Raw genomic sequence first — 20,163 nt, 5'->3', positions numbered from 1 at the left:
AATCTTCTACTTTCTGGATTTTGCATTATGCTTTGCTTAAATTTTATACGCTGAGCATATACTACTTCTGTATCTAACAAAGACAAAGAGTATACTCAAGCTATATACATATAACTTCACCTCTGCTAGCCCATATGTGCTAGCCCATATGTATGTGCTCTGTTGTGGCCGATTCTTTGTGACCCCGTGGACTGTAGCCCACCAGGCTCCTCTGTCCATGGGGATTCTCCAGGCAAGAATATTGGAGTGGGTGGCCATGCCCTCCTCCAGGGGATCTCCCCGACCCAGGGATTGAACCTGCATCTCCTGAAGCTCTTGCATTACAGGCAGATTCTTTACCGCTGAGCCACCGGGGAAGCCCCATTTTCTTATTAAGTAAACACAAAATACTTAAATAAGCATGGAGTATATACGTCCCTGAATGTGCAAAGCCTAATTTCAGAAACTGTGCCTTAAACCTGCATGCAGAAAAAAAGTTAACATGGCAGACCTGACCGCTATCCTCGGAAAGGCCTGCTTACAAGGTTGGCCCTTGTCTGGCATCTGGAAACATGATTTGGGGAGAGTTCCCACCATAATCAGGCTTCCCTGGTGGGTTAGCAGTAAAGAATTTGCCTGTAATGCAGAAGACGTGGGAGATATAGGTTTGATCCCTGGGATGGTAAGATCCCCTAGAGGAGGAAATGGCAACCCACTCCAATATTTTTGCCTGGAATATCTCGTAGACAGAGGAGCCTGGCAGGCTACAGTCCGTGAGTTTGCAAAGTTAGAAACGATGAGAGCATGCACACATGCTCACTATTAACAAGATCTGATAAGAGTGACTCGTTGTGCCTATAGTGTTGGAAGAAACAATATGATTTATGTAAAGCACCCGCTTTCCTCCTGGGAGTCTGGAATTTTGACGCTATGGAGGCAGAGGGCACCTATGTGACCAGCCCTCAGGAAAAACCTTGGGTGCCAAGCCTCTAAAGAGCTTCCCTGGCAGTCAGCACTTCACCAGTGTTACTACAGCTTATTCCTGGGGGGTTCAAGCACATCCTCTGTGATTTCACTGGAGGAGGACCCTTGGAAGCTTAAAGGTGGTTTCCCCGAGACTTCATCCGACTAGCCTTCTCCTCTGCTGATTTGGCTCTGTATCCTATCACTAAAATAAGTTATACTCATGAGTACAGCTGTATTCTCAGTCCTCTGAGTCCTGGTGAATCACTGAACTTGGGGGTCCTTCAACACAACCTGCCTGTGTACAAGATGAGATTTCACAATGAATGGCTGAAACATGCAGAAGACCAGGCAGGGGCTCACCATCAGATTCAACTTGTGGTTGATGGCCAAGGCTGAGTGTTCCAGGGCTTTGAACACGGAGGCATAGCAGTCCCTGAGCTTGGTGTATTTGCCAACCAGGGCAATGGAACATGTTTTCTGTAACCTTTCATACCTGGGAAGGAAAACAAGCTTAAAGGTTATATGCATGTAACATCACATCACAAGCGTAATGATAGCCACTGTTCTTATCCCAAGGCACTTTTTAAAACCTGAGGAACAGACGTGCCTTGAATTTGATGTACTGACTCAGATTTCCCACCCTACCCCCAAAGAATAAAAATCTGTACTCCAAGATATTTGAAAATCCTGAGAAAGCCCAACATTGGCTTATAAGAGCAAGCACAGACATAAATCCAAGGAGAAAAAGAAAAAGTTAAAAGCATTACAAATAAAAAATTAAAAAGTCTCCCCATCTCATCAACATGAGCTGTCCTTAAATTCACTTATAAGGTGACACTGTATAAGAAAATGTATTCTCAGTGTCAACAGCAGACACTACAATATTAACTTTGTAAGGTGACATCATATGAGAAAATGCATTCAAAGTGTCTACATTAAAAATTGTTCCATTCCCAGCTGACCCACAAAAGCCAAGTTATTTATGACATTTCTGAAGAATGGTGCTGAGAGAACTATTTAAAATACTATAAGCCACTTACATCATTTTTATGAGAAAATTCCATTCTACATAAGATGCTCAATCACAATTTGCCATTAGAGACACAATCTTTACTGTTGCTTCTGTCAGGAGATCTGTTCAAAGTACATGAAAAACATGTGGTCTGGTACTAAGTATGTGGAAATGTCACTCAGGGCTTGAAGATCTTTAAAGGCTCTGAAGCAAACTCTTCCCCCAGACACCTTAGAAAAATGTTACTGGGATGAGGAATATTCCTCTTTTATATCTATATCTGCAAAGAGTGAAAGAGAAGCGTGATGGAAACGAGGTAGAAGGAGAAAAACACACGAAGAGCTAAGAAGTCAAAACTGACAGCAGAGGTGACTTTCTAGGAAGGCGACTGAAGAACGTCAGAGAATGCTGCTAAACCTTTAACTTGCCACTTACTTTTATGTCGCTCTGGAGACTGCCTGCCTGCGCTTCACCTCAGCTATACAAAGGACATAGGTAACAAAGCAAGTTGGTAGCAAGGCAACATTCCAAGATGACGTGATGGGGTGGGAGCGCATCCTGTCCCAGAGTTTGGCCCAGGTGAGCACAGCAGTCTGGCTGAGGCTTCACCCCACTCTCACACCTCCACTGCCAGAGGGACGCAGGGCTGCAGTCAGCATGGCCAGTTCCTCCTTCCACACATCCCTCTCTCCACTCACTCGTGGCTTGTTTTCCCAGGGAACGAGGAGTCACGCAGCAGCCGGGTGGGACAGGGGAGGCCACTGGGCAGCCCAGCTGCCATCCAGGGAGATAAGCTAGGCCTACACCCCTGTGCCCTCCTGAGCTCTTGAACCTGCACAGTCTAGCACCTCCCTCCCCTTGTGCTCTCCATTCAGCCATCAGCCGGGTATGAGGCCTCTGAGCAGCACTGGACCTCCACGACCAAGGCTGCCCCTTTGACTTCTGTTGGCCTTCTTGTATCTATCTCTCTAGAGGCTGTACTGAGGGGATGGGGTCTAAAGAATGGACACTTCACACCTCTATGACCAATGAACCAACATCACAGCCAACATGACGCAGAGAGACTATTGCTCAATATTCCCTTTGCTTGAATCCTGAGCTCAATGGTGGCTCAAAAAACGTATGTCCCCCAGAACCTATGAATGTGTCCATAACTGGGTGGGGGTGGGGGGAACACTTTGCAGACGCAATTAAGTTAAGGATCTCCAGATGAGATCATTCTGGATTCGAATGGGCCCTGACTGCAAAGACAAGCATCCTTATAAAAGAGAAAGGAAGAAGACACAAAGGAGAAGGACATGTGGCAAGAGAGAGAGAGAATGGAGTGACATGGCCATAAGCCAAGAACACCAAGGAAGCTAGCCCACAGAGGCCAGGAGAAACACATGGGGCAGATTCTACCTCAGAGCTCCGAAAGGAACCAACCCTGCTCACACCTTGATTTCCTACTTCCAGACTCCACAACTGTGAGAGAACAAATCTCTGTTGGTTTAAGCCACCCACTCTGTGGTAATTTGTTACAGCAGCCACAGGAAACTAGTACAAAAACCAAACTCTGGCTTTAAAAGCACAGAGGCATAGAGTATAGTTTAGAACTAGTTTCAATACAAAGAGTTAAAATATTAAAGTTTCTCATGCTTAAAAAGGATCAGCCCCAAGTACCTAGAAAATTCCCACAAAGTGACTGATTCCTTAAGCATTCTGGAGGACAGGGGCTTAACTGTATCACCAGTCATTGGAGCACCTAAGTTCAGAAAAGGCACTTCATTCCTGGTTCTACTTAGCCCACAAATTCTAAAACACTTTTTAAATTTTAAAATGAAAAGGCAAAAGAATTTTCAATCTACTAGTTACCTATCAAAGGTCAGTGATTTTGTCACCATCAAATCACTTGTTTTATATTTTTATGAATTTGCTCATTTAAACATATTTCATGGGTTTCAATAAATCAAAATTATTATGTTTGGAAGCTCAAACTGTCCCATTTCTAACCAATGCTCTCGGTTACTCAGTTGTGGCTGACTCTTTTTGACACTATCGATTGTAGTCCACCAGGCTCCTCCATCCAGGGGATTTTTCTCAGCAAGAATACTGGAGTGGGTTGTCATTTCCTCCTCCAGGGGATCTTCCTGACCCAGGGATCAAACCCTAGTCTCCTGCATCTCCTGCACTGCAGGCAGATTCTTTACCACTGAGCCACCAGGGAAAGTGAAAGTGAAAGTCACTCAGTCGTGTCCAACTCTTTGCAACCCCATGGACTACACAGTCCATGGAATTCTCCAGACCAGAATACTGGAGTGGGTTGCCATTTCCTCCTCCAGGGTATCTTCCTGACCCAGGAATCAAACCCTAGTCTCCTGCATCTCCTGCACTGCAGGCTGATTCTTTACCAGCTGAGCCACAAAGGAAGCCCAAGAATACTGGAGTGAGTAGTCCATCTTTTCTCCAGCAGATCTTCCCAACCCAGGAATTGAACCAGGGTCTCCTGTATTGCAGGTGGATTGTTTACCAACTGAGCTATCAGGGAAGCCCCCCCCAAAATATTTTGATTATTGTAACAGACATCAGTAGCCAATAGTGCCTGATGTGAAGTTAAGGCCCACAGTATTTTCTCTCAAAATTGCCACAGTATGGTACTAGCATACCCCAGTTGTATACAGATGGGAGAACAAGCCCAAAGAGATTAAGTAATCTGCCTAAACTCACACAGCTAGTGAAAGGAGAAGCTAGGGTCTGAATCTATGGTGCTTGACACCAGAGCTTACATTTTTTTAAATTGAGATATAAGTGATATATAACATTAATTAGTTCCAGTCACACATGATAATTCAATATATTTATATTTTACAAAATGGTAACCATAAGAATTCTAGTTAACATCCATCACCACACAAAGTTATAAATGTTTTTCTTATGAAGAGAACTTTTAAGATCTACTCCTCAGCAACACTGAGCCTACATTTGTAACTACTGCGCCAACTGCCTCTACCTCAGCTACATGAGAAGTGAAGCAGCCAGGAGTTTATGGAGTCATGCCTCATCAACATTTAGTATAAGAAAATAGGCGATGGGGATTTCCTCTGTATACAACATCAAATTAGACAAACCTTGCTGAAATTAATATGATTGTCTTAAAGCTAAAACCTATCAGGGGTTTTTAATACCGACGCTGATAGTTCATAACTGCAGGAGAGAACAACAATGATGTAGCCAAAACTTCCTATTCAGAAGGATTTCCTTTAAGGAATGTTAGCCAAATCTTAAAAATAAGCAAAACAAAACAAAACCTATAGCATTTTAATCTGTTTAAAATATTCAGAGACTAAATAATAAATCAAAAAATTTTTGATTTATTCCAAAAAATTTTTTTTAATTCTGGAATCCAAGTTCTTTCAATTCACTTTTCTTTAAGTAGAGCAAAATCAAAGGCCCTGCAAATCTTCAGTTCAGTTCAGTCAATTCAGTCACTCAGTCGTGTCCGACTCTTTGCGATCCCATGAATCGCAGCACACCAGGCCTCCCTGTCCATCACCAACTCCCGGAGTTCACTCAAACTCAGGTCTATCGAGTCGGTGATGCCATCCAAAATCTTCAGAGAACAGCAAAACACCCTGACAATATGCTAGAGCTTTAGATATTTCCCAAACCAAACATGCCCAGGTGGAAAGCAGACTGCTACATAGTTATCTTCTAAGGTAGACCTCAGTCCTACCCACAAAGCCAAGAATTAAGAAAGATTACATTAGTAATTCCTTTCACAGTACCTGTCAGCCATATTTCTCCACTTGGAAAGCAAACTACTTGCAGAATCCCCAATGGGCAGATCCAATCTCTCTTTAAAATATTTAATGATGCCTTGTTCCTCCAAAAGCACAGGCACTCGGTAGGTGGAAGAAACATCATGGATACATATGACCTGATTAATGATGATAAAACACCATATTTAATGGAATGACTCAAATATGCCACAAAAACATACACAAGAATGAGCCAAAACTCAAGAGAGATGGCAGTTTATTTATACTGACAAAAGAAAACCAAGAACCCAGCAACCTAAACAGGAATCAGAATTAATACAAGGTTAGTTTCATCTAATTACAAAACACTGAAGTCATTATTCTACACCCGGAACCATGGATGCTATGGTAGAATATATATATATATGTATGTATGTATGTATATATATATGTATGTGTGTGTGTATATATATATATATATATATCCTGTGCCAGGAACTAGGAACAAAGAATACACACACACACACACACACACACACACACACACACACATATTTTAAACGTTTGAAATTTCTTGAGTTACAGGAATAACTTTGTTAGGTTAACGAGGCTGGCACTGAGATGACTTTAGGACTGGAGTTGGTCACAAGAAAAAGCAAGCAAGTCATTAGAAGGCTGGAACTTTCAGCCACCTGACTGCCAGGGAGGGGATGGGGGCTAGAGACTGAGTTCAGTCAGGTGACCAATGATTTACTTAATCATGCCTATGTAATGAAACCACAATAAAAATGGTGAACACCAGGCCTCAGGGGAGCATCCTCGTTTGTGAATATACAAATGTAATGGAAAGGTGGTGCCCCCTAACTCCATAGGAACAAAAGCTCTTGTGCCTGGGACTCTCCTAGACCTTGCCCTATGTGTCTCTTCATCTGGCTGTTCACTTACACCTTTTATAATAAAATAGTAATCATAAGCAGAGCACTTTTCTGAGTTGTGAGTCATTCTAGAGAATTATCAAATCTGAGGTGGTTACGAGAAGCTTCAACTTTGTAGTCAGCCAGGCAGAAGTGGGGTGGCTTGGAACAAGGGAAACCTGAGGCTGGTGTCTGAAGTGCAGGGCAGTCTTATAAAGGCCTACAGAGTCTGATGCTCACTCCAGCTACTGAGCGTCTGAGTTGAAATGCAGGAACCCCAGGGGTGTCAGAGATTTGGTGTTGGAACATGGATGCTTTGTACATCAGTATCCAAGACACATGGCCCAAGGCACCATCTCCTAAGTCTAGGTTTAGACAGTAGACTTAGAATATATACACCTTGTCCTCTAAGTATGGGTATGTGGTTTGTTCATTCACTCATTTTTTGTTGTAGCTGCTACTATCATTGCTTTTTTGTCTGCCCTTCATTTGGGTAAATTTATAAGCACACATTGAACACAGTCAAATTAATTACACCTATGAGGGGAGAAAGGCTCTTTTAAATGCCAGGTGGTACGGTTGTTTTTCACACCCTAATGAGCTTTCACCATCCTCTCAAGTACAGATAAAGGGCTACTGGCAGGCATTTAAGGATCTGCCACATCCTAAATAAAGGCCAAGAAATGTTCTGCAAACTCTATGTGTTCAGTCTTTCCAAATCCATAGCTATCCAACCAAGGGTTCTTAAGCTGTTTGGACATCGACAACTTGATCTATCTTTAAGACAATTGTGTCTCATCTGTGCATTCCCTGATGCAATTCAAAGTGCCAAGATGTCATTGATATGAGGCTCCATCCCAATTATTAATTAAAATTAAATCTCTGGACAGCCACAGTTCCCAGAAGTGGAAGGCATGGGGTGTGGAGCTATTTACTCATCTATCCTCCAGGCCAGAGGATTTTCAAATATCATGGTAACAGCACATCACAGAGATGCCTGTGACCTTCCACTCCCTCCTCGGCAATCCAAGTGAGAAGAGCTCGAAATGCAAGTTCATGAGGAACTAAGAAATGGGAGAATTAACTCATGTTAAAAAAGGCAATGTGCTGACAGATGGAGACAGCAAACTTATGGTAACTAGAAGATAAGGCAAGGGTGGGGGCAGAGGAGAGAGAGAAATTGGAAAACTGGGATTGACATATACACACAACCAGATATAAAATAGATAATAATAAGAAGCTACTGTATAGCACAGGAAACTCCACTCAATACTTTGTAATGACCTATATAGGGAAAGAATCTAAAAAATAGTGGATATATGTATATATATAACTGATTCACTTTGCTGTACACCTGAAGCTAACACAACATTGTAATTCAACTGTACTTCAATAAAAAAATTTTTTAAAGCAATGTGCTAAAAAAAAAAGACTAATAAGCTAGCCTGTGGACTGACAAGATAGAACATTCTTCAGAATCTATAAAGAAAATAAACTCAGGAATTCCCTGGTGGTCCAGTGGTTAGGACTTGGTGCTTTCACTGCAGTGGCTGAGGTTCAATTCCTGGTCAGGGAACTAAGATTCTGCAAGCCATGCAGTGCAACCAAAAAAGAAAGAAAGAAAGAAAGAAAGAAAGAAAAGAAATTCCACATGGTTGAAAGTTTGGACTATCATCTGTTCTCAGAGGTCTTGGCAACCCAACTCTAAAAGCTGTATCCTCCTTCTATTTCAGAAACCAGGTAAAATGTGTGTGATATCCATACCAAGTACTATTTACAAAAAACAAACAAAACCAAGGCTTGATGACATACAGGTACAGAGGAGTGCTTTAAATCTGCCATCACATTTTTCAAAGGCGTTCAGACTTCTGCATTGACCCTGAAGCATCAGCCAGTGAATACATCAGCCTGACTCCTGAGACTCAAGAAATCTGAGTAGATGGTTTTTAGGCTTCAGAAAACCTTGAGATAATCTGAAGGAAACAAAATGTTTTTGCCAAACCTCACCCTTTTCCTGAGGATCCATCAAATCACCTTTTAAACTCCAATCCCTTGTGCCTGAGCCTTATTACAAACAAGAGACAGAGATAAGTGGATAAAAGAAAAGCCAGTTCTCAGATACACAGGTGGAAAGTCCTATAGAACAGAGGACCTGAACCCACATCACAGAAGTTTTTGTAGCAATGAATTGAACTGAGGCCATTGATGTAATCAGAAGTGATAGTGTGAATGTCACTGTAATGTGTGCTTTGGGGTGAGCTAAGCTGTAACAAGTACAAAGGAGAAATTGAAGTAAAAGCCGTAAGTGTCCTGAAAAGACAAGATACAGAGACGATAAGCAGGCTTCAAATGGTTCTCTCTCCAGAGGCTGGACTGCAAGTTTAAAAAAAAAAAAATCTGCCTGGCTTTGTACCTGTAATTAAAATTTAAGGAGTGAAATACACAATCTATTTAAGGAGTCAGTAGTCTCAAGACTGTTCACTTAAGGGCAAGGGAGCCATAGTTGCATATGAGTCCCCCAAAGCTTTTATAAATGTTGTGAAAAGTAATACGATAATTTAAGAGGTGTAAAACGCTAGCATCAGCAGAAGTGCCTGCAAGGCAATCAAATCTAAAGAGCAGCACTAACCTGTTCAGGGTTCACATGACAAAACATAGAAATCTTTTCCTTCACAGCCATTTCGATGGGCGTTGAACTCCGGCAGACAATCTGTCAAAGTCCATCATGCACAGGTTAGCAGGCAAGAATTATTAAGCTGTTCACACCGCCATCGGTTTTCAGGAGGAAGCTACGTTAAATTTTGCTCTGAGAGACTTGACCGAGTCTTGACTTGACTTTATGGAGACTTGACTTCTCCATCCTTGGCATCCCACTAGGTTACTAGAAACTGGTCTGAGCACTAATACAAGCAAGTGTAACCAAACTCACCATAAATCCACTGGTAAGAAATGTCACAGCATATGTGGTGAACAGACACGAGGCTCACAAATGTTACTTCCTAAAACTACAGGAAGAAAGCCAGGCCAAGGGTTGGCAAACACTTCTCTAAAGGGCCAAATGGCAAAAGCTTTAGCTTCTGCAGCCATGCAGTCGCTGCCCTGACTCCTCAATGGTTCTGCCATGGCACACAGGCAGCTATAAACAAATGTGGACAATGAGTGGCAGAGTGTCACAGCACAACTTCCTATAGGCAGCAGGCTTGCAAGCCCTTACTTGCCCACCCGTGATCTAGACTACTGGCCATAATTGGATTACTGCTATAAACAAAAGAAGGGCTAACCTGACCTAGCAGGCTCAGAGGGAAATCTCCCAGGTCCCAGCTCTCTCCAAAGGACCCAGGGACCACACAAATGACAGGACACTGTACTTGCCCAGATGTCAGTGTGGCCAATCAGATGAGGGCCTGGAGAAGAACAGATGGCCAATTTAGAAATGTGTGAAGCAACAGTTGATGATGAGGGAATAAACCTTCCCCAGGTCCCAGATACAAAAAGTTCAGTCACTGAAACTATTTGAGAGCTAAGACTCAGATGATGCTACAGATTAGGAAATGGAGGTCCTAGTCCACAAAACTTACCCACTCCTTAACTCACCAGATCGGGAGACAGGCCTAATCCCCTCAGCGCACGGACACTGTTTTGTGTGGGTTTGGTTTTTTGTTCTCCGGTAGCACTGGGCTGAAAAGAAATGGGTCACTGTCAGTATGCTGAACATCTGGCTCTTCTGGATAATGAATGGCTCCCTGATTTAAAAGGTGGAGTAAACAGAGCATCACAGGAAAACCTACAGGAGTTGCTGTCTACATACTTATCTGGAAAACTCACCTGTGGGACAAGGCTAACATGAATATTACAGAAATTCTCTCTTTTTGCTTTAAACTGGAATTGTCTGAACGCTTCCACAAACGGCATTCCTTCAATGTCTCCAATGGTGCCACCCAGCTGGGAATGGGGAAAAAAGACACAAGAGGTCATATAGATTCCATGGTATACAGCCTAATAGAACAATTCTTAATACACTAAGCATAAGAACTAAAGTCCCCTGAAAATGGGGGATTACTAAAAGGCTATCAACCCTTCATCTCACCAAGACTGAAACAAACTTTTTTAAAGAAAAGGAGCACTTTAAGAAAAGAGAAGGGAATTTTAAGCAGATAAAAAGACTCAGAATATACACCGCCAGGAGTGAGATCAGTTAGCTTCTACCAGTGGTCCCACTAGAAGGGAGATTTCAAATCCAGTGACAATATGAGAAAGCAGAGAGCCATCTGGCTCTGCCCGGTGTGAAATAGCATTCTCTCTCCATCTCTGCATGAGCCCACACACACACACCCACACACACCCTTCTATGTAGCTGAACAGCCTCCCTGTAATGGTAGTACTACCAGAATTAAATCACTACTATTAAAACATGCTGGCTCTCTGAAACAAGTAGTACCAAAAGCCCTGAGAATATTCCTGACAGTGTAATCCTTTGATAAATGTTAACTTAATTTACATTGTACTGCCAATAAAGTTACTTAAGCATTTTACTTTAGATGAAGATAAAATTCACTTTAACCCATTCATCCTCACCATATTTAAATACTCAAAGATTATCACATGGATTTTTAAATTAATTCTTTAGCATTTGAGTATCTACTACAGGCTCAACACTATAAAGAAGCCCCCAGGAAGAATTTAGGACAACCTGCTTGCTCCTGAGGAGCTCAGAAGTGAGCGAGGAAAATAAGGCAGAGCTAAAGAACAATAAGCAAGAATAAAACTTGAGCATTAAGTGGAATGATCTGGATGTTGGGGAAGAAGAGATCTTGGTGGACCCAAGCCCAGAATTCACCACATTCCCTGGCTTCGAGTACTTGACTGGGTCCAAAATCTACTTGTAGCCCTGACCTCTCCACTGGGCTTTAAAGCCAACTTGTCCTTGATGTCTCAGATGGGTCAGTAAGTATTCAAACTTACCATGTCCCACACTGAACTCCTGATACCCACAGCCCTGAGCCTGCTTACCTCTGTGCTTCCTCCCTCATCTCAGCAACAGCATCTCTTCCCAGTAACTGGTTCAAGCTAGAGGTCTGGAAATCATCCTCAATGCACCTGCTTTTCCTTAGCCAACCCCATCCAGTGAGCTGTACCTCCAAAATATTCTTGCAAACCTCTCCACTGCTACCACCCTAGACACCCAGGCCAACATAACCTTTGGCTGGGATTACTGCAATCATCTAAGCCCGGGGTGGCTGAGATGGCCTGCTGCCTGGTTTTACACACGAAGCTGTACCAGCACACAGCCCCGCCCACTCACACATCGCCCAAGGCTGCCTAGGCACTACAATGGCAAAGTGGAGTAGTTGTGACAGAGACTCTCTCACCAGCAAAACTAAACATATTTACTATCTAGCCCTTTACAAAGTTGGCTGCCCCCAATTTTAATGGCCTCTTAGCTTCCACCCTCTCCTGTCCTACCAACTGTTTGTCATATAGCAGCAGAGTGACCTTTTAAAATTCAGAATACATCTCTTCCATGCTTATATCTTTCAACAGCTCACTGCTTCACTAAAAATAAAATCTAAACTTCTTTAGGCAGCTAACAAAAGGACCTGAATGATCTGGCCCTTGCACATGTCTCTAATCTCACCTCATGTCCCCACTCCCACCTGCCCTTTTCCCATCCCCCTACTCTCCCACCCCCACCTCTGCACTTCAATTTCACTGGCCTTTCAAGTCCTCAGACAGGCCATGCTCTTCCTTCCTGCCCCTTAGGCCCTCCTACTCACCTTCTTCATATTCACCTACTTCCCTTTTATCCTTCAGCCGAGGGAGCTGTATGCCCCTCAGAGTGCAACCTTGACCACCCACCTAAAGCACCCTGTCTGTGCCCTTCCTAGTAACACAGCACAGGGTGCCCTTATTTTATTTGAGTTCTTATCTCCTGCCTCTCGGGCTTCCCTCGTAGCTCAGTGGGTAAAGAATCTGCCTGCAATGCAGGAGACCCAGGTTTGATTCCTGGATTGGGAAGATCCCCTGAAGAAGGAAATGGCAACCCACTCCAGTATTCTTGCCTGGAGAATCCCATGGACAGAGGAGCCTGGCAGGCTACAGTCCAGGGGTTGCAAGAGTCAGACACAGCTTAGCAACTAAACCACCACTCCTATCTCTCTACCCCACTAGGCTGTAAGGTCCTTGAGGGCAGGAACTTGCCTGCCGTATCTCCAGCACTAGCCCAGAGCCCTGCAGGCAGTGCTGAGAATTTAGATTAATAGGACAGGACAGAAGGTCTCGAAATTTAATATAAAGCCCTAGGTCACAGCATTCTAGTACCTGTTACCATAAGTACAACAGGATCAAACTAAGATGTACAAGGATTTCATTGTTATAGAAGAAATTATTCTTTACTAACTTTAACTAAGATAACAAAACAAAATTAAAATTCAAGTCTCCTGGCTATGGAACAGATAGAAATATATGGTCATTCTGTAAGTGAATGACAAACTTAATTATGAAAATCCGAGAAATAAAACATGCAATCAGGAAACTGGCGGGGAGGGGGAGGGTGAGGGGTGTAAGTGCTCTCTAACTATAATGCATCAGAAGCTAATGGGGAAAAAATAGGGAAAAAAAAAAAAAAGAGGTCTGCACTTTAAACTGTAAAGAGCCATTTTCTGGTTTTTGATGGGGGAGGTATTCTGGGAATAAGCAGGGAATCCAGAAAAGGAAGCAAAAACTGTTAAGATTATCTGCTTTTGCCCCCACATGGCCTATACTGGTACTGCATTCTCTCTGCCAATTTGCAAAGTACCATTACCTCTCCTTTGGTTCACCATTATCTTCACTGTGATAAGAAACTTTCAGTATGATTACCAGAGTAGTCACGACTGAAGTGACTTAGCAGCAGCAGCAGCAGTCCTAAGTTAATTCTCTTCAAGTACAACAGGGAAAATATCACCCATAACAACATTTTAAGATCTATGCAAAGCCGAAACTGAAGCAGCAGCAAGCAAATCTATGAGATGTGCCATGTCCACTTCACCTTTAAGGAAAGGAATCTTTCTCCGAAAGTTGCTGAGAGAATAAATCTTAAAAATTCTCATCACAAGAAAAAAAGTTTAACTATGTGAGTTGATGGATGTTGACTAAATTTATTATGGTCATCTATTCACAATATATACATACATCAAATCATTATGTTGTATACCTAAAACGAATACAATGTTATATGTCAGTTATATCTCAATAAAGCTGCAGAAATTTTTAATTAAAATGTAAAAATAAAACTAAAGGAGTCCTTACATAGGTATAACTGAATCTGTTGTACAGCAGAAATTAACACAACATTGTAAATCAACCATACTTCAATAAAATTAAATATATATATACAAGAAGATTAAGACAACTTTTTTAAAAAATTGTTTTATTTTATTTATTGGACACACAGCATGTGGGATCTTAGTTCCTCAACCAGGGATCGAACCCATGCTCCCTCCATTGGGAACTCAGAGTCTTAACCACTGGACCACCAGGGAATCCCCCTAAGACAACTTTTAAAATTAAAAAAAAAAAAAAGTAAAGAAGGCCTTTTTGGGGGGAAAGAAGAAATCTTTTATTCCTTTAAGTCAGGTGTAAACTATTCCAGGCTCATGCTTGGATGACCTGCAGTGATAGGAATAAAGTCTGTCAGCTCCACTGCTCTAAGGAGCAGAGGGCTCATCTGCCAAAAAAAGGCTTTGGAGACATTTCAACAGCTTCTACATGTTTAAAACTAAAAATCAGCTTTCGTGGTCCTTTTTAAAAATCTTACATTGTGCACAAGCACAATTGTTGAGCACAACTTAAAATGAACCCAAAAGGATACCTGATTTGTGTCCAATAAGCAAATATAAACAACAAGGTTGATTAGAGAAGGGGTTTTGCTGAGGACAATTTGGCACAGTATAAAAGCTTTGTTCAAAGAGGATTCTAAAAAAACAATAGCTAGAAAAGCTAAGAAGATGAAAAAGAAGTGTTAAGAAGACTTCTCCCATGGCCAAATAGGGCTTATATTTTTTGGTGAAGTTCAGCAGCAGCTCAATTACATTTTTAAAAATACATTTCCTTTTCTCTTTTTTGTTATTATTATTTAAAACATATATATATATTTTATAAGAGCAGAATCAAGGAATAAAATGCAAAAACATTCATATACATGACCATTTGGAACTTTTCCTGGGATTAAGAAAAAGCTATTCCTTCACCTATCAAAACCTAAAAGTGAGAAAAGAAATCAATAGAAAAGTTATAAAAAATGTTCAGACTTGGTCATTACTTTTGAGCCCAGGGGCCAATTCTGGGAAGATCCTTTCTCTTTCCTGTTGCTTGAACAACAGCAAAAATCAGTGAAAGCACTAGACCAGCACAGTCCAACAGAAATATAATGTGAGTTATGTACATAATTTTAAAGTTTTTAGTTGCCATATTTAGAAAAGCAAAATTAAACTGGAGAAATTAATTTTAACACTACATTTTATATAGCAGAGTATATCCAAAATATTATTTCAACATATCGCCAATTTTTTAAAAATTATTAGGTGCTTTACATTCTTTTTTTTTTAATACTAAGTCTTTGAAGTCCAGTTATATTTTAAAGTCACAGCACACCTCAGTTTGAATGGTCTGCTTTCACGTGTTCAACAGCCCCATGTGGTGAGTGGCTACCATACTGGACAAGGTGGTACTCTGCAATAAACAATCAGTGTAAACCAAAGGAGTGAGGGCTTGTCCATCCCTCTGCTGGGCTTGAATAAAATCAATCTTGGACTGATCTTTAAGATACTGATATTGTTAAATGGCACCTTCCAGTTGGCATTAATTTGTGCTTTTTCAAAAATTAAAACAATGCATGCACATGGTTAAAGAAACAAATCGTACAGCAGAACTTACAATAAAAAGCAAGAGTTCCCTGCCCCACTCTTCCCTCTCCCAAGTTTGATTCCCCAAAACAAGTACTTTAACTTCTCTGTTGGGATTTCTTCTGGTGACCTCCATATCTCTAAACCAAAGTTCATCCAGCTCAGCTTTCTTGACTTAGCCATTTCAGACACCCTCTTGGACTTCCCAGGTGGGGCTGGTGGTAAAGAACCCGTCTGCCAATGCAGAAGACATAAAAGATGCAGGTTCGATCCCTGGGTTGGGAAGATCCCCCCGCAGGAGGGCACGGCTACCCACTCCAGTATTCTTGCCTGGGAAATCCCATGGACACAGGAGCGTGGTGGGCTACGGTCCATAGGGTTGCAAATAGTCGGACATGACTGAAGAGACTTACCACAGCTAAAGGATGTAGGTGTACTTCCTGCTGTGACAGATGAGGATACAGCTCTCTGGTACCCCTATCCCCAGATCCCAATCTAACTGGTAATTCTACTGGTTACTAACCTGAGATACTTTTGCTTCCTTTTTCAGCCAGCTACTAACAGTATCTATAGACCCTCACAGGGTTAAATGAGAGTGTGCTCTCCCTCTCTGCCTCCAGCACTCCTTCTCACTTCCACCTCACGACACAGTTTTTTGTGTGTGTCAGTGCCATGCTGATAAGTGATCCAGCTGGGCTATGAACCCAAGCAGTCTGGCTCCAGACTCTTAACCACTAAGCCAAACACTGTTTGGGGGCCATGATAGAAATTTGAACTTGGGCAGTCTGCCTCTAAGATACAAAAATTGTTCATTATTCTCCTCTCCTGCCTGGCAGTTAGATCAACTGACATTTAGATAAGGAGTACATGGATGTTATTCTCATTCTGAACACTGAGAGGAAGGGAAGCAGTGAACAAGTGGCAAGTAAAAATACTATGCTCTTTCTTTAAACAGCTAATACTCACTTCTCACCTCCAAATTACCTCTACAGTTGGACTTCCCTAACTCCGTCTTTACTTTCAAAGCATTTTGCAAATAGCACTGAGTAGAATGCATTCTGCAACTGTTTGGTCCCCACTTACAGACTGGTGCATGCCCACCCCAGGAATACTTATCCAGTTTAAGCCAATCTTGCCCACTGACTTGTGACCAAAAGAGCAAAGACCATCTATATTGCTCCATGCTGTAATCCTACCTCCTAGCTGGGTGTCCAGCATACATGATACCATCTATTCACATTCCTTGAATGAAGGAAGATCAGCTGCTTAAAAACCCATAAGGAAGGGACTTCCCTGGCAGTCCAACCATTAAGGGTTAAGACTTCCTGCTTCCATGGCAGAGGGCGCAGGTCTGACCCATGGTTGGGGAACTAAGATCCCACATGTCCACAGGGTGCGGACAAAAAAATTAACAAATAAAATAAAAATCTCAGTAGTTCCATATTAAAAAAAGTTTTTTTTAACTCATAAGGATACAAAGTTATAAAGAAATAAAGTTCCATGCTTGCCTCAATAACGCATATTTGGGGCTCTTCCTTATGACCATCCACAGGCACCATGGCTTGATTCATAACCCACTCCTGGACAGCATCAGTAATGTGAGGGACAACTGCAGAAAGAGGTAATAATTAGCACAAAAGTGTATTTCAGTGTCACGGTTATGAGAAATGAATGTATTAGTGTCTGTTGACCTCCCAAATAACCTGAAAGCCACCTGGCAAATGAGACAAGCTCCAGTCCTAAGTGTTACTATCCATGTCCCTGAAATTAATATTACTGACCCAACACAGATTTAGTCATTTAATGTTATGCCATCTCTTTTGAAATCCACCAACCCCAGAGAAACACAGAGCAGAAGTGCCATCTTTGAAGCAACTAGAAAACATCTAAAATGCCAACTAAAAACTGCAAGGAGGGCTGCTAAGGGTGCTGAATGCCAAATTCCTAGGGGAAGAAGGACGCAGAGTGGCCCAGCCCTGCAAACCCTGGGCAGCCCACCAGCCAGTGGGGAGGAGTCACTGAGAGGCTGTAGAGGAGGCCTGCAGGCTGACCAGAGGCCCGCAGCGGCTACTGTCAGCTGAAGAGGCTAAAAGGTGGCATCTCCACAAGCACGAAGCTCCGGGCTAAGTGCTGAGCAAGCCTGCAGCAGCTGGTCTCAGCCAAAGAAGCAAAAAAAAAGTGTTTTTGTTTCTAATTAAGTAACCTAATACAACGTAAGAAGGAGAAATGGTGGCCTCTGGGAAACTGACGTGGAGAAGCGCCTGTCAAGTCAGTCACCTGCCCCACCAGCCCTTGGGGCTCCCAGGCACCCCTCCCCCTCACTCCAGGCGGGAGGAAGTCGTCTCTGATTGGTGCGTTTGGAACGACCCATTGCAGCATGCCCAGCCCAACACCTTTCTGTGAGGACTGGGTAAGTCAGCTCTCCCTCCATGTGGGCAGCACAGGCACTCAGACTGCAGGTCCAGGTTTGGGACCTTGCCCTTTCCCTAATTTGGGGAGGTGACTGGTATGAGGCAGCAAACTCTCCCTCCCGCAGGTTTTCCCAATAGAGAAAAACTATTAGAAAGCACAGCTGCATCAATAGAGATCTAAGCCACACCATCCAGTGTCGGCAGTAACATAGCTGATCTTTTGAGCTCCATCTGTCCAATTTCTTTATCTACTTCTCACCTGCTTTGCAACCTGAAGGTGATTTAAACGGGGTGGGAAACTAGCATCTTAACCCTACCATGCAGTTCAGTTCAGTTCAGTCCAGTCGCTCAGTCATTTCCGACTCTGCGACCCCGAGGACTGCAGCAGGCCAGGCTTCCCTGTCCATCACCAACTCCTGGAACTTGCTCAAACTCATGTCCATCCACTCAGTGATGCCATCCAACCATCTCATCCTCTGTCACCCCCTTCTCTTCCTGTCTTCAATCTTCCCCAGGATCAGGGTCTTTTCCAATGAGTCAGTTCTTGGCATCAGGTGACCAAAGTATTGGAGTTTCAGCTTCAGCATCAGTCCTTCCAATGAATACTCAGGACTGATTTCCTTAAAGATTGACTGGTTGGATCTCTTTGCAGTCCAAGGAACTTTCAAGAGTCTTTTCCAACACCACAGTTCAAAAGCATCAATTCTTTGGTGCTCAGCTTTCTTTATGGTCCAACTCTCACATCCATACATGACTACTGGAAAAACCATAGCTTTGACTAGAGGGACCTTTGATGGCAAAGTAACGTCTCTGCTTTCTAATATGCTGTCTAGGTTGGTCACAGCTTTTCGTCCAAGGAGCAAGCGTCTTTTAATTTCATGGCTGCAATCACCATCTGCAGTGATTTTGGAGCCCCCCAAAATAAAGTCTGTCACTGTTTCCCCATTTATTTGCCATGAAGTGATGGGACTGAATGCCATAATCTTAGTTTTCTGAATGTTGTTGAGTTTTAAGTTAGCTTTTTCACTCTCCTCTTTCACTTTCATCACGAGGCTCTTTAGTTCTTCTTCACTTTCTGCTATAAGCGTGGTGTCATCTGCATATCTGAGGTTATTGTTATTTCTCCTGGCAATCTTGATTCTAGCTTGTGCTTCATCCAGCCCGGCATTTCACATGATGTACTCTGCATATAAGAAGCAGGGTGACCACATACAGCCTTGACATACTCCTTTCCCAATTTGGAACCAGTCTATTGGTCCATGCCTGGTTCTAACTGTTGCTTCTTAACCTGCATATAGATTTCTCAGGAGGCAGGTAAGGTGATCTGGTATTCCCATCTCTTGAAGAATTTTCCACAGTTTGCTGTGATCTACACAGTCAAAGGCTTTGACGTAGTCAATAAAGCAGAAGTAGATGTTTTTCTGGAACTCTTGCTTTTTTGATGATTCAGTGGATGTTGGCAATTTGCTCTCTGGTTCCTCTGCCTTTTCTAAATCCAGCTTGAACATCTGGAAGTTCATAGCTCACACACTGTTAAAGCCTGGCTTGAAGAATTTTGAGCATTACTTTGCTAGCCTGTTCCCTACCACATAGGAACTTATGAATACAAGGGGTAAGGGTTGCAGAGGACAAAAGAGAATAATCAGAATTGTTAGGTAGGAAGTTAGCCATGAGCAAGAGGGGTGGTCTAGCCGAAAAGGATGCAAGCTGATGTCTAAACACCAACCCAGACACACCCAGGAGAGCTCACAATATGCTACAGAAATAACCACAGTGGCTTCTCCAACTCCAGCATATGCGCCCTTGATGCACAGCTGTGTCCTCAAGTAACCGTAGCCAGCTTTAAGGGTTCATAAATATTCTATACATACATACATCTGATTATAACAGACTGAATTATGGGAAGGACATGTACAATACAGCCTGTTATTATGTAACCTGCAACTGTCAATCAGCCTTGTGTGTATGCCAATTTGCATTCCCTTTCCTGATTGGTGGTGGGTACAAGCCCTATTTTGCATAGGACAGAATCAAGAGGAGACAGGGAGTATAAAAAGGGAAGCCAAGTGGGAGTTGTTACCACCCCTTTGCCGTTGGTCTGCTCCCATGTCTTGGGAGTGTCTGCTTAATAAAAGAACTATCTGTTTCCACTAGAATCAATCTGATATTTTGTAGAAGTAAACCAACCTGACAGAAACATGTGACCAATGGAAAAGGTTGGTGAAAAAAGTCATCATGTTGCCCTCCTGTTCAATCCCATGT

At 42.5% G+C, this 20,163-nt stretch overlaps 1 protein-coding gene across 6 annotated transcripts in view; it reads right to left on the bottom strand.

The window, feature by feature from the left end:
• Positions 1 to 20,163, bottom strand: part of CTPS2 (CTP synthase 2) — a 113,332-nt gene that overhangs the window by 75,045 nt on the left and 18,124 nt on the right. For 5 of the 6 annotated variants that reach the window (XM_061408071.1, XM_061408069.1, XM_061408074.1 and 2 more), the window contains 6 exons: positions 16,999 to 17,099; positions 10,434 to 10,550; positions 10,203 to 10,286; positions 9,238 to 9,318; positions 5,722 to 5,873; positions 1,306 to 1,438 (listed from right to left, as the gene is read on the bottom strand). In XM_061408071.1, coding sequence (XP_061264055.1) covers positions 1,306 to 1,438; positions 5,722 to 5,873; positions 9,238 to 9,318; positions 10,203 to 10,286; positions 10,434 to 10,550; positions 16,999 to 17,099 — 668 coding nt within the window. Of the gene's footprint in view, positions 1 to 1,305; positions 1,439 to 5,721; positions 5,874 to 9,237; positions 9,319 to 10,202; positions 10,287 to 10,433; positions 10,551 to 11,618; positions 11,818 to 16,998; positions 17,100 to 20,163 lie in introns of those variants that run through there. The other variant, XM_061408075.1, reaches the window with a different exon arrangement.

This window comes from Bos javanicus, chromosome X (genome assembly GCF_032452875.1).
Source record: "Bos javanicus breed banteng chromosome X, ARS-OSU_banteng_1.0, whole genome shotgun sequence".
Classification (NCBI taxonomy): Eukaryota; Metazoa; Chordata; class Mammalia; order Artiodactyla; family Bovidae; genus Bos; species Bos javanicus.
This window is presented reverse-complemented; position numbering and strand designations above follow the sequence as displayed.